Source organism: Chionomys nivalis, chromosome 7, assembly GCF_950005125.1.
Source record: "Chionomys nivalis chromosome 7, mChiNiv1.1, whole genome shotgun sequence".
NCBI classification, from domain to species: domain Eukaryota; kingdom Metazoa; phylum Chordata; class Mammalia; order Rodentia; family Cricetidae; genus Chionomys; species Chionomys nivalis.
This window is the reverse complement of record NC_080092.1, coordinates 67,739,854-67,751,173: the sequence shown is the minus strand read 5'-3', so window position 1 is coordinate 67,751,173 and position 11,320 is coordinate 67,739,854. Positions and strand designations below refer to the sequence as shown.

Genomic DNA, 11,320 nt, shown 5'->3' with positions numbered 1-11,320 from the left:
ACTCTCGAAAAACAAACAAAAAGGAATCCTCGTGCCTCAGTTTCAAGGGACGGTGGGAGTATAAGCAACCACCCCCGCTGAGCTGTTAGAAAATCTAAGATGTTGGAATTTTTTTTGACGTATTAAAATGCAAACTGCATCCGATCTAGTTTTTGACATCTCGATCCCTATATTCTCGAATTGAGCAAATGTAGGGTTAAGAAAGATCTTGGCAGAACACTAGAACAGGCGGGGCGGGGGGTGGGGGTGGGGAGGCGACGACGACAGGGGACGGACACAGTGACACAAGGCGCGGAATACGACACCGGAACTAAAGTGAGAGAAAAGCAGGGATTGACGTGCGGAGGTATTTCACAGTAGGACCTGGTTGGATGGGATTAGCGAGGGACCGGAAAGACGGTGGAGGAAGCCCATTCTCCGCCATGGCGGGGCCGGTCAGCTTGCGAGAACTTCTCATGGGAGCGTCGGCCTGGCTGGGCTCTGAGAATCCCGGAGGTCCCCCCGCTGAAGGCGGAGGGAACGCGGCTGGCGTGCCGGAGCCTCCGTGGAGGGAAGATGAGATCTGCGTGGTGGGAATCTTCGGCAAGACGGCTCTGCGCCTGAACTCCGAGAAGTTCTCTCTGGTGAACACTGTGTGCGACCGACAGGTTTTCCCTCTCTTTCACCACCAGGATCCTGGGGATCCCGGGCCTGTATTCAAGACGGAAACGGTCTCCGTCGGAGAAGCCGGGGGAGCCGGGGACCCGGGGGCTGCCGCCGGGGATTCACTTCGTGGAGGTATGGCTGCCGCGGAAGGTAACCAAGTTGAGCCAGGTCCCCAGGACTTTAGCCTTCTGCAGGCTTACTATAACCAGGAAAGCAAAGTCCTGTATCTTATTCTTACTTCCATCTGTGACAATTCACAGCTTCTGCGTGCTTGTCGGGCTCTCCAGAGCGGAGAAGCTGGTGGCGGCCTCTCTTTACCTCACGCGGAAACACATGAGTTCTGGAAGCATCAGGAGAAGTTGCAGTGTCTCAGTCTCCTTTACCTTTTCTCTGTCTGTCATATATTGCTCCTGGTCCATCCGACTTGTTCCTTTGACATCACTTATGATCGAGTATTCAGAGCCCTGGATGGGTTGAGACAGAAAGTACTACCCCTCCTTAAAACAGCCATTAAGGATTGTCCAGTTGGCAAAGACTGGAAGTTAAACTGCCGACCTTGCCCGCCTAGACTCCTTTTCCTCTTTCAACTCAATGGAGCCCTTAAAGTGGAACCCCCTCGGAGCCAAGATACAGCTCATCCAGACAAGCCCAAGAAGCATTCTCCCAAAAGAAGACTTCAGCATGCCCTGGAGGATCAAATCTATAGAATCTTCCGCAAGAGTCGAGTCTTGACGAATCAGAGTATCAACTGCCTCTTTACAGTACCTGCCAACCAAGCTTTTGTGTACATAGTCCCAGGAAGCCAGGAGGAGGATCCAATTGGCATGTTGCTGGACCAGCTTAGGAGTCACTGTACTGTGAAGGACCCTGAGTCTTTGTTGGTGCCTGCACCCCTCTCTGGACCTAGGCGTTATCAAGTGATGAGACAACACGGCCGACAACAGCTCTCCTTCCACACCGATAGCAGCACCTCCAGTTCTTCAGGCCAGCTAGTGGATTTCACCCTTCGAGAATTCCTGTGGCAGCACGTGGAGCTGGTCCTAAGCAAAAAAGGTTTCGATGACAGTGTGGGCAGGAACCCACAGCCCTCCCATTTTGAACTTCCCACTTATCAGAAGTGGATCTCAGCAGCTGCGAAACTGTATGAAGTGGCTATTGACGGGAAAGAAGAGGATTTGGGCTCACCCACTGGGGAGCTAACCTCTAAGATTTTAAGCAGTATTAAAGTCTTAGAAGGGTTTTTGGATATAGACACAAAATTCTCAGAAAACCGGTGCCAAAAAGCTTTACCCATGGCTCATAGTGCCTACCAGTCCAACTTGCCTCACAATTACACCATGACAGTCCACAAGAACCAGCTTGCCCAGGCCCTTCGAGTATACAGTCAACATGCGCGAGGCCCAGCCTTTCACAAATACGCCATGCAATTACATGAGGACTGCTACAAATTCTGGAGCAACGGCCATCAGCTCTGTGAAGAGAGAAGTTTGACTGACCAGCACTGTGTACACAAATTTCACTCCTTACCGAAATCAGGTAAACTCCCAAGTTTCCGACTTTTTACAACAAAAACTTGGAGCAGTGCTTTATTATTATTGTGGGCTTGTATGGTGTATGTTCATGGAAGTGCACCTGTGGAGGTCGGGGCAACCATCCTGTGGGTTCCAAGGACCCAACCCATGTAGTTAGGCTGAGCCTCTCACTGGCACCTGAGCTGTGCTTTACTCTTATTTTAAGATGATTTGTTTGGTAGGCATTGGTATTTTTGTTTTTTAAAGAGCCCTGCAGAAATTTAAGAGTAAATTCTCTTTTTTTTTCTTTTTTTGTTTTTATTGTTTTACCGTTTTTGTTTGTTTGTTTGTTTGTGACAGAGTTTCACTGTGTAGCCCTGGCTGTTCTGGAACTTGCTCTGTAGACCAGGCTGGTCTTGAACTCACTGAGATCTGCCTGCCTCTGCCTCCCAAGTGCTGGGATTAAAGGTGTGCGCCACCATTGCCCAGCATTTTTTTTATTATTTTGAGACAAGGTCTTTATTTAGTTCTGGCTGTCCTGGAACTCTGTAGGCCAAGTTGGACTTAAACTCACAGAAATCCTTCTGCTTCTACCTTTGGAGTGTGTGTGCTACCACACCCAACAAGTAAATAACCATCTGTTTTTATTTTTAAAATTGCATTTTGCATGTGTATGTGTGTGTGTTTATAGATATGTGATTGCCATGACATTCAAGTGGAAGTCAGAGAACAACTTGTAGGGTCATTTCCCTCCTTCTACCACATGGGTTCTGGGGATGGAACTCAGATGCCAGATGAGCCATCTTGCCAGCTCCAGCCTTAAATTGTATCTTCTACCTCTAAAAGGAAACTATCACCCATGACTATTTTTTTTTAATTTAAACAATGAATTCTAGTGAGTTAATAGATGATAATTATTAAGAAGCATGAAGTTTCATAAAAATGTGTGTTCACCTTTCATCTTAGAGTATTTGTTGAATTGACAGGAATATAGTGAAATGGAAAGTCATCATGATGTTACAAAGAAGGAAAAAGTCACTGAGAAATTCGACTTATTTATTTATTTTTGAGGCAGGGTCTCCCCGTAGACCAGCCTGGCCTTGAACTCTTAAAGATTCTCTGCCTCCAGATGGCCCCACCACTTCTGGCTAGTTCAACCATTTAGAATTAAGATGGGGTGTAGCTAGGAGACAGCGTACTTGCATTGCATATATGAGTGAGGCACCCAGTCTCATCCTCTGCACTGAAAAAGGGGGTAAAGCTTAAAGCTTGTGTATTTAATCAAGATTTTTTTTTGTTTGCTTGTGTGTGTGTGTTTTTTAATTGCCAGAGAACTACTATCTGGAGAACTTGGGAAGTTGTTGTAAAACACAGAGTAAACTTGGCTCTGCGTTGTCTTTGTGAGATATATAATGACAGTTACATCTTCCAGGAGAAAAACCAGAGGCGGATAGAAACCCACCTGTGCTCTACCACAATAGCCGAGCCCGCTCCACCGGAGCCTGCAACTGCGGAAGGAAACAGGCACCTCGAGACGACCCCTTTGACATCAAGGCCGCTAACTATGACTTTTACCAGGTAGGCTCTGAAGCTTTCTTTGTTACTGAATGTTATCCAAGTAAACGTACATATTCAGAAGCAGAATGCTTAGAAAAGCCAGTGTAACTGCAGTGCGATAGAAACAAGGGCAAGTTCGTGACATGCACTTATTGGTTTTTTTTTTATTTTTATTTTATTTTATTTTTTTTATGGTTTTTCGAGACAGGGTTTCTCTGTAGCTTTGGTGCCCGTCCCGGAACTAGCTCTTGTAGACCAGGCTGGCCTCGAACTCCCAGAAATCCGCCTGCTTCTGCCTCCCGAGTGCACTTCTTGTTTTTTTCCTTAATCATACTTTATGCATATATATTTAGTATTTAAACTATTAAACTATTTGAATGATACAATTAGAGATTTTTTTTAAAGATGTATTTTCACTCATTTATTTGAAAAGAGGCCTCTTAAAATATATTTATTTATTTATTTTTGAGTTCCAGGACAGCCAGGGCTACACAGACAAACCCTGTCTCAAAAAATAAAACAAAACAAACAAATAAAAAACCACTTCCCTGCCGGGCGGTGGTGGCGCACGCCTTTAATCCCAGCACTTGGGAGGCAGAGGCAGGCGGATCTCTGTGAGTTCGAGGCCAGCCTGGTCTACAAAGGGAGTTCCAGGACAGGCTCCAAAGCTACAGAGAAACCCTGTCTCGAAAAAACAAAAAAAAAAAAAAGAAAAAAGAAAAAACCACTTCCCTAAAACAATTTTTAAAATCACTTTAAGTGGGTCAGTGCAGCAAATGTGTTCAGTGACTCTTGGTGTGTATTTCTTATCAGAGTAACGGTCACTGGGATTAAAAACAGAGCCTGCCTCAAAGGAATAACTCACACTGGATTCTTTTGGTATACAAAAGTAGTTCTTGCTACTTCAATAACCAGAAAATTGAATTCACATATCCACTGTCAAAGGAAATAAACAAACAAAAGAAAACCCTGCATGTTCTTTGCTAATACATTGATTGCTAATCCTGCTTGTTAGAATAAAGTGTGTGTTGTTACATTTGTTTTGAGACAGACTAGTTCAGGATGGTCTGGAACTTGTCGTGTGGCCCAGGCTAGCTAACCTTCTGTTCTGCTTCACCCTCCCTCCCTGCCTGCCCTCCCAAAACTGTGTAATAGGCCTGCACTACTCCCTCGGCTCAGTAACATGTTTGGTGGGTTTTTTGTTTTTTACTTATTTAAGCATACAAAGAATATATTATTTGAAATAAAAAGTTTCCACATCTTTTTTCTCCTTATAGCTTCTGGAAGAAAAGTGTTGTGGAAAGTTGGACCATATCAATTTCCCCGTATTTGAGCCAAGTACTCCAGATCCTGCTCCTGCCAAAAATGAACCATCTCCTGCCCCACCTGACTCAGATGCCGAGAAACTTAAAGAGAAAGAACCTCAAACCCAAGGCGAGAGCACAAGCCTAAGTTTAGCTTTGAGCTTGGGCCAGTCAACAGATAGCCTGGGTACCTATCCAGCTGACCCACAAGCCGGAGGAGACAATCCAGAGGTTCACGGTCAAGGGGAAGTGAAATCTGACAAGAGGCCAAACCTGGTTGATCGGCAGGCATCCACAGTTGAATATCTCCCAGGCATGCTACATTCAAATTGCCCAAAAGGTCTGTTACCAAAATTCTCCAGCTGGTCTTTGGTTAAACTAGGCCCAGCCAAGTCTTACAACTTTCATACAGGTTTGGACCAACAGGGCTTCGTTCCAGGAACAAACTATCTTATGCCTTGGGACATTGTCATCAGGACTAGAGCTGAAGATGAAGGAGACTTAGACACAAATTCCTGGCCTGCTCCAAATAAAGCTATTCCTGGAAAGAGAAGTGCAGTTGTCGTGGGGCGAGGACGGCGGCGGGATGACATAGCGAGAGCCTTTGTTGGCTTTGAGTATGAAGACTCTCGAGGTCGGAGATTCATGTGCTCAGGGCCTGACAAAGTAATGAAGGTGATGGGAAGTGGACCAAAGGAATCAGCTTTAAAAGCCCTAAACAGTGATATGCCCCTGTACATTCTGTCCTCGTCTCAGGGCAGAGGGCTCAAACCACATTATGCCCAACTTATGAGGCTTTTTGTTGTGGTTCCTGATGCTCCTTTGCAGATAATACTGATGCCACAGGTAAGAAATCAAGCCCTTCCCCTAAACAAACAAAACAATGCTTTTCCCGGGGGGGTTGTCTTCATGGGACAAATCATGTAGCCCATGTTGACTTGGAATTAGATGTGTAGTTTTCAATGGCCTTGAATTTCTGATCATCTTGTCTCTACCTCTCAACTGCTGGGATTTTAGGTGTGTACCTTTTTCTTTACTGACTGTGCTGTATCCCAAGCCCATGAATCTTATTTAGATATAATGTTTGTTTGTTTGAGAGTCTCCTGTGGTCCAGGCCATCCTGAAGCTCACTCTGTAGTTAAGATAACCTTGAACTTCTTTTTTGGTTTTTCGAGACAGGGTTTCTCTGTGGTTTTGGAGCCTGTCCTGGAACTAGCTCTTGTAGACCAGGCTGGTCTCAAACTCACAGAGATCCGCCTGCCTCTGCCTCCCGAGTGCTGGGATTAAAGGCATGCGCCACCACCGCCTGGCAACCTTGAACTTCTTATTCTCCTCTCTCTACCTCCTCAGTGCCAGGACGGCAGGGTACACACCACACCTAGTTTAGCAGTGCTACAGCTTTCAGTGAAGGTTCTGTGCATGCTAGGCAAGCCCTGAACCAACAGAGCTGTATGCCAAGCCCTTTGTTCTGATCATTTTTATTTATTAATTTATTATTTTGGTTTTTTTTTGTTGTTGTTGTTGTTTTGAGACAAGCTTTTGCTATATAACCCTGGTTGTCCTGGAACCCAAAACATAGACTAGGCTGACCTAGAACTCAGAATTCTTTCATGTCCGCTTGAATATTTTTGTTTGCATTTATTTATTTATCTGTCTCTTTATTAATTTGTTGTTTGTGTGCACACTGCTATGCTAAGCCGACCCTTTAAGCTACATTTCCAGTACATTTCTTTTAAAGCCAAGATCTTTATCAATATAACTATGACAACCATTAGTAAGAATTTAGTTTAATTCTAGTTTTCCCAACACCTGCTGATTTAGAAGAACAATCAAACAAAACAAAAATACAAGCTAGGGGGCTGGAGAGATAGCTCAAAGGTTAAGAGCACTGGCTGCTGTTCCAGAGGTCCTGAGTTCAATTCCCAGCAACCACATGGTGGCTCACATCTATCTGTAATGAGATCTGGCGCCCTCTTCTGGCTTGCAGGGATACATAGAGGCAGAACACTGTATATGTAATAAATAAATATATTTTTTTTTTTTAAAAAAAATACAAGCTAGGTGAGGTAACTCATGCCTTTAATCCCAGCACTTGGAAGGCAGAGGTTGGTGGATCTCTGAGTTCAAGGTCTACAGAACAAGTTCCAGAAGAGCTAGGGATACAAAAGAGAGATCCTGTATCAAAACGAAAAACAAAACCTGGTCAACAGAAAATAGAAACGAGGAGAGGACTCACATCTTTAATCCCAGCACTAGGGAGGCAGAGACAGGAGGATCTCGAGGAGTTCAAGGTCAGTTTGGTCCACAGAGTAAATTCCAGGACAGTCTCTGAAGTTACAGAGAAACCCTGTCTCAAACCCCCTGCCCCTCAGAAAAAAAAAAAGAGAGAGAGAGAACAGAGGGAATAAGACACCAAGGGGATTAGGTGAGGACCCAGGAAAGTGCAGCAGCTTCCGCTTTCCTGTTCAGTGTGGCCGCTTCATCTTTCAGTGGTTTTTGAACTCATTGTTCACTCATCTTTCAGGTATTTCTAATTGAGAAATCTAAAAGTAATTCTGTTACCTGTGTTTTTCAGGTTCAACCAGGCCCACCACCATGTCCAGTATTTTACCCAGAAAAACAAGAAATCACTCTCCCACCTGATGGCCTTTGGGTTCTGAGATTTCCTTATGCATATGTGACTGAGAGGGGACCTTGTTTTCCCCCTAAGGAGAATGTGCAGCTAATGAGCTACAAGGTGCTCCGGGGAGTCCTGAAAGCAGTGACACAATGAGTTTCCCGCCATCCGGCCCCAGGCTGGAGCTGATATTTGTCTTGTTTTAATATGTGTGAGATTTTGTTTTAAATGTGTGTTCTGTGTTTTCCCAAAACCAAAATGTGTTTTGGCTAGAAGTATTCAGTATTTGGACAATAATTGTTCCATTATTTCATTATGTTGATATTTATTGTAAAATCAATAAAAGTTTGTTGTTCTAGAAAAAAGGGTACAAAATGTATAGTTGATATATCTGTCTTGTTTCATTGTCCATAATATAAGGCATATTTTCATCATAATTTAGTGTTTCATCTTTCTGATAAAATGATGTGTCAGTTGGGATATTCCTTATATTCTTTTCTCTCTCTCCCTTCTCTTTTCTTTCTTTTTTGGTTTTTTGAGACAGGATTTAGTCCTGGCTGTCCTGGAACTCACTCTGTAGATGAGGCAGGCTTCAAATTCATAGATCATCTGCCTCTGCTTCCAGAGTTCTGGGATTAAAGGTGTGTACCACTATAACTGACCTATTTATTTACTATATGTATGAGTGTTTTGCCTGCATGTATGTACATATACTACATGCATGCATGGTGCCCACTGAGGTCAGAAGAGGACATTGGATATCTTGGAAGTGTATATATAGTAAATAAATAATCAGGTGGTAGTGAGGCACACTTTTAATCCCAGCACTCGGGAGGCAGAGAGAGGCAGGTGGATATATTCGAGGCCAGCCTGGTCTACAGAGCAAGTTCCAAGACAGCCAGAGCTGTTACACATAGAAACCCTGTCTTGAAAAACAAAACAAGTGTTCTTAATGGGCAGTGTTGGTGCATGCCTTTTAATCTCAGCACTTGAGAGGCAGAGCCAGGTAGATCTCCCAAATTGGAGGCTAGCCTCAAATAACACCAAGTGTTCTTATTGACTGAGCCATTCCTCTAGCCCCTGGCCTTAAACTCTCAACACACCTGACTTAGCCTGTCTAATACTGGGGTTGCAGATGTGTGCTAACAAAAACTTTTTTCAGTACTAGGCACTGAACCTCAGGTCTCATGTGTATCACTGAGTTATATCCCCGTTCCTGTTTGTTCTTTATATTTGGAGACAGTACCTAGCTGGGGCTAGCTTTGAATTCATTCTGTAGCCCAGGCCGGCCTAGAACTTCAAATCCTTCTGCCTCAGCCTCCAGAGTAGCTGGGATTACAGGTCTGTACCCTCAGGCTTGGCATAAATATTCTTTTTTTTTTTGGTTTTTCGAGACAGGGTTTCTCTGTGATTTTGGAGCCTGTCCTGGAACTAGCTCTTGTAGACCAGGCTGGTCTCGAACTCACAGAGATCCACCTGCCTCTGCCTCCCAAGTGCTGGGATTAAAGGCGTGCGCCACCACCGCCCGGCCCATAAATATTCTTTTTTTTTTTTTTTTTTTTTTTTTTCCCGAGACAGGGTTTCTCTGTGGCTTTGGAGCCTGTCCTGGAACTAGCTCTGTAGACCAGGCTGGTCTCGAACTCACAGAGATCCGCCTGCCTCTGCCTCCCGAGTGCTGAGATTAAAGGCGTGCGCCACCATCGCCCGGCCCCATAAATATTCTTTAATTAAATACCTATTCTATGAAATAATTTGCTAAGTGTTTAAATCTTACCAATCTACAGTAACTTTTCCCAACGTACCACCATATCACCAATTGTGGCTATGCCATCTATTAGATAAGTGCAAAATAAATTGGAGACCCAAAGTAGTGTAATTGATTCTATTTTCCCAGACACATTTTAAATACCATACTAACAGAATTAGAGATTTTAGTCTCAATGTATGTGAAATACAGTGTTTATCACATTTCCAAAAGCTGTTTTCTGACCCAGCAAGATGGCTTAGTAGGAAAAGAAGCTGCCACCTCAGGCCCCCCCCATGGTGGAAGGACAGAACTAGCTTCCATAGCATAAAAAATAAACAATGAGCCAGGCGGTGGTGGTGCACGCCATTAATCCCAGCACTCCAGAGATAGAGGCAGGATCTCTGTGAGTTTGAGGCCAGTCTGGTCTACAATAGCTAGCTAGTTCCGGGACAGGGTCCAAAGCTACAGAGAAACCCTGTCTCGAAAAACCAAAAATAAGTAAATAAATAAAAATAAACGATGAGATCAGGTGCAGCAGCCCTTGCCTGCAGTTCCAGCCCATCAGGAAGGAGGATGAAGCAAGACAACTACTTGGCCATAGGAGTTTGAAGCCAGCCTGAGCTAAACAAGGTGAATGAGTATGTTGTTGCTGGTTATTTCTTACTGAGAATCAAACCTCTGGTTTTGAGGGGTTCGTATTTGGAAGGCTGACACACGTGGATCTCCAGCCTGGTCTTGGTGAGTTCCAGGTCAGCTAAAGATACATAGTGAGACCCTGTCTCCAAAAATAAATAGTAAGTAAATAACCCCAGTACTTGAAAGGCAGAGGCAAGCGGAACCCTGTGAATCTGAGGCCAGCATGGTCTACACAATGAGACCTTGTCTCAAGAAACCCGAGGTCTTGAACCTGCGAGGAAAGTGCTCTACCAACTGACTACAGCTACAGCCTCTGTGATGTGATTAGTTCCTTTGCATGAACTAAGATCCACAGCAAGACATGCCTATAATCTCAGCACTCCGGAGGCTGAGGTAGGAGAATCCGGAGTTCCTCTACCTCATAGTGAGTTCAAGTCTAGACTGGACTAAGTAAGAAAGACCCTACCTACCTCGCAAAACCAACATCCTATCCCCTTAAAACGTGATTCCTAGTGTTTTCCAAGTTTGTAATGTGTGTGGTGAAAAAGGGAAATGGAAAATTTATTTGCCAGCCTTCATAGGAGACGATTTCGTTGCCAGTCTTTTTAATTTATATTTATTTTGTGCTGGAACTTGAGCCAGTATGCTTTACTAATTGGGCTACGTCTTCCAGCCCCAAGCTTCTTTTAAAAAAAAAAAAAATTTACTTATTTTTATGTAAACAATATTTTGTGTGTATGCCTGCAGGCCAGAAGAGGGCACCAGACCCCATTACAGATGGTTGTGAGCCACCATGTGGTTGCTGGGAATTGAACTCAGGACCTTTGGAAGAGCAGGCAATGCTCTTAACCTCTGAGCCAACTCACCAGCCCCCCCCCCCGCCCCCAGCTTCTTTTTTTTTTTTTTTCTTTTTTTTTTTTTTGGTTTTTCGAGACCCAAGCTTCTTTTTAAACGAACTGTTGAGTCAACATTTCTCGAGTACGTAACGAATTCGAGGCTTTGGGAACAATTCTTCGCATTTCCTAGAGAAGGGGCTAGGACTTGCCCTGGAATTCTCCTTTGATGTACATTTCCCAATTACGTCAGATTTTTCCTGAAGGCTATCCCGCTTGAGGGATGCCAAAACAAAACCCAAACAAATAAAAACACTGGCAAGTGCCCAACCCCTTGCCTCAGGACCTTCTTAGAACCACTTAGACGTGGGACACACTTTCAGCTGAACGCCGAACGCTCCCTGCCGCAGCGCGCCTGCGTATCGGAGCCCCTTTGTTGCTGCGCCTGCGTGGTGAGCCCGCACGAACAA

The 11,320-nt window shown here is 44.4% G+C and overlaps 1 protein-coding gene across 1 annotated transcript; it reads left to right on the top strand.

Annotated features, from left to right (window-relative positions):
• The first annotated feature begins 410 nt into the window (after nucleotides 1–410).
• Nucleotides 411–7,994, top strand: Smg8 (SMG8 nonsense mediated mRNA decay factor). Its single transcript, XM_057776931.1, has 4 exons — nucleotides 411–2,181; nucleotides 3,589–3,734; nucleotides 4,991–5,863; nucleotides 7,593–7,994. The coding sequence occupies exons 1-4, from the start codon at nucleotides 423–425 to the stop codon at nucleotides 7,788–7,790; spliced, it is 2,976 nt and encodes a 991-aa protein (XP_057632914.1). The 5' UTR covers nucleotides 411–422; the 3' UTR covers nucleotides 7,791–7,994.
• Nucleotides 7,995–11,320: the final 3,326 nt, after the last annotated feature.

Bases quoted from the DNA above. Each gene is read 5' to 3' on its own strand.
- Smg8 (XM_057776931.1), top strand. From the start codon at position 423: ATGGCGGGGCCGGTCAGCTTGCGAGAACTTCTCATGGGAGCGTCGGCC. The intron at 2,182-3,588 runs GTAAACTCCCAA...TACATCTTCCAG, and splicing joins TCACTCCTTACCGAAATCAG to GAGAAAAACCAGAGGCGGAT. The intron at 3,735-4,990 runs GTAGGCTCTGAA...TTCTCCTTATAG, and splicing joins CTAACTATGACTTTTACCAG to CTTCTGGAAGAAAAGTGTTG.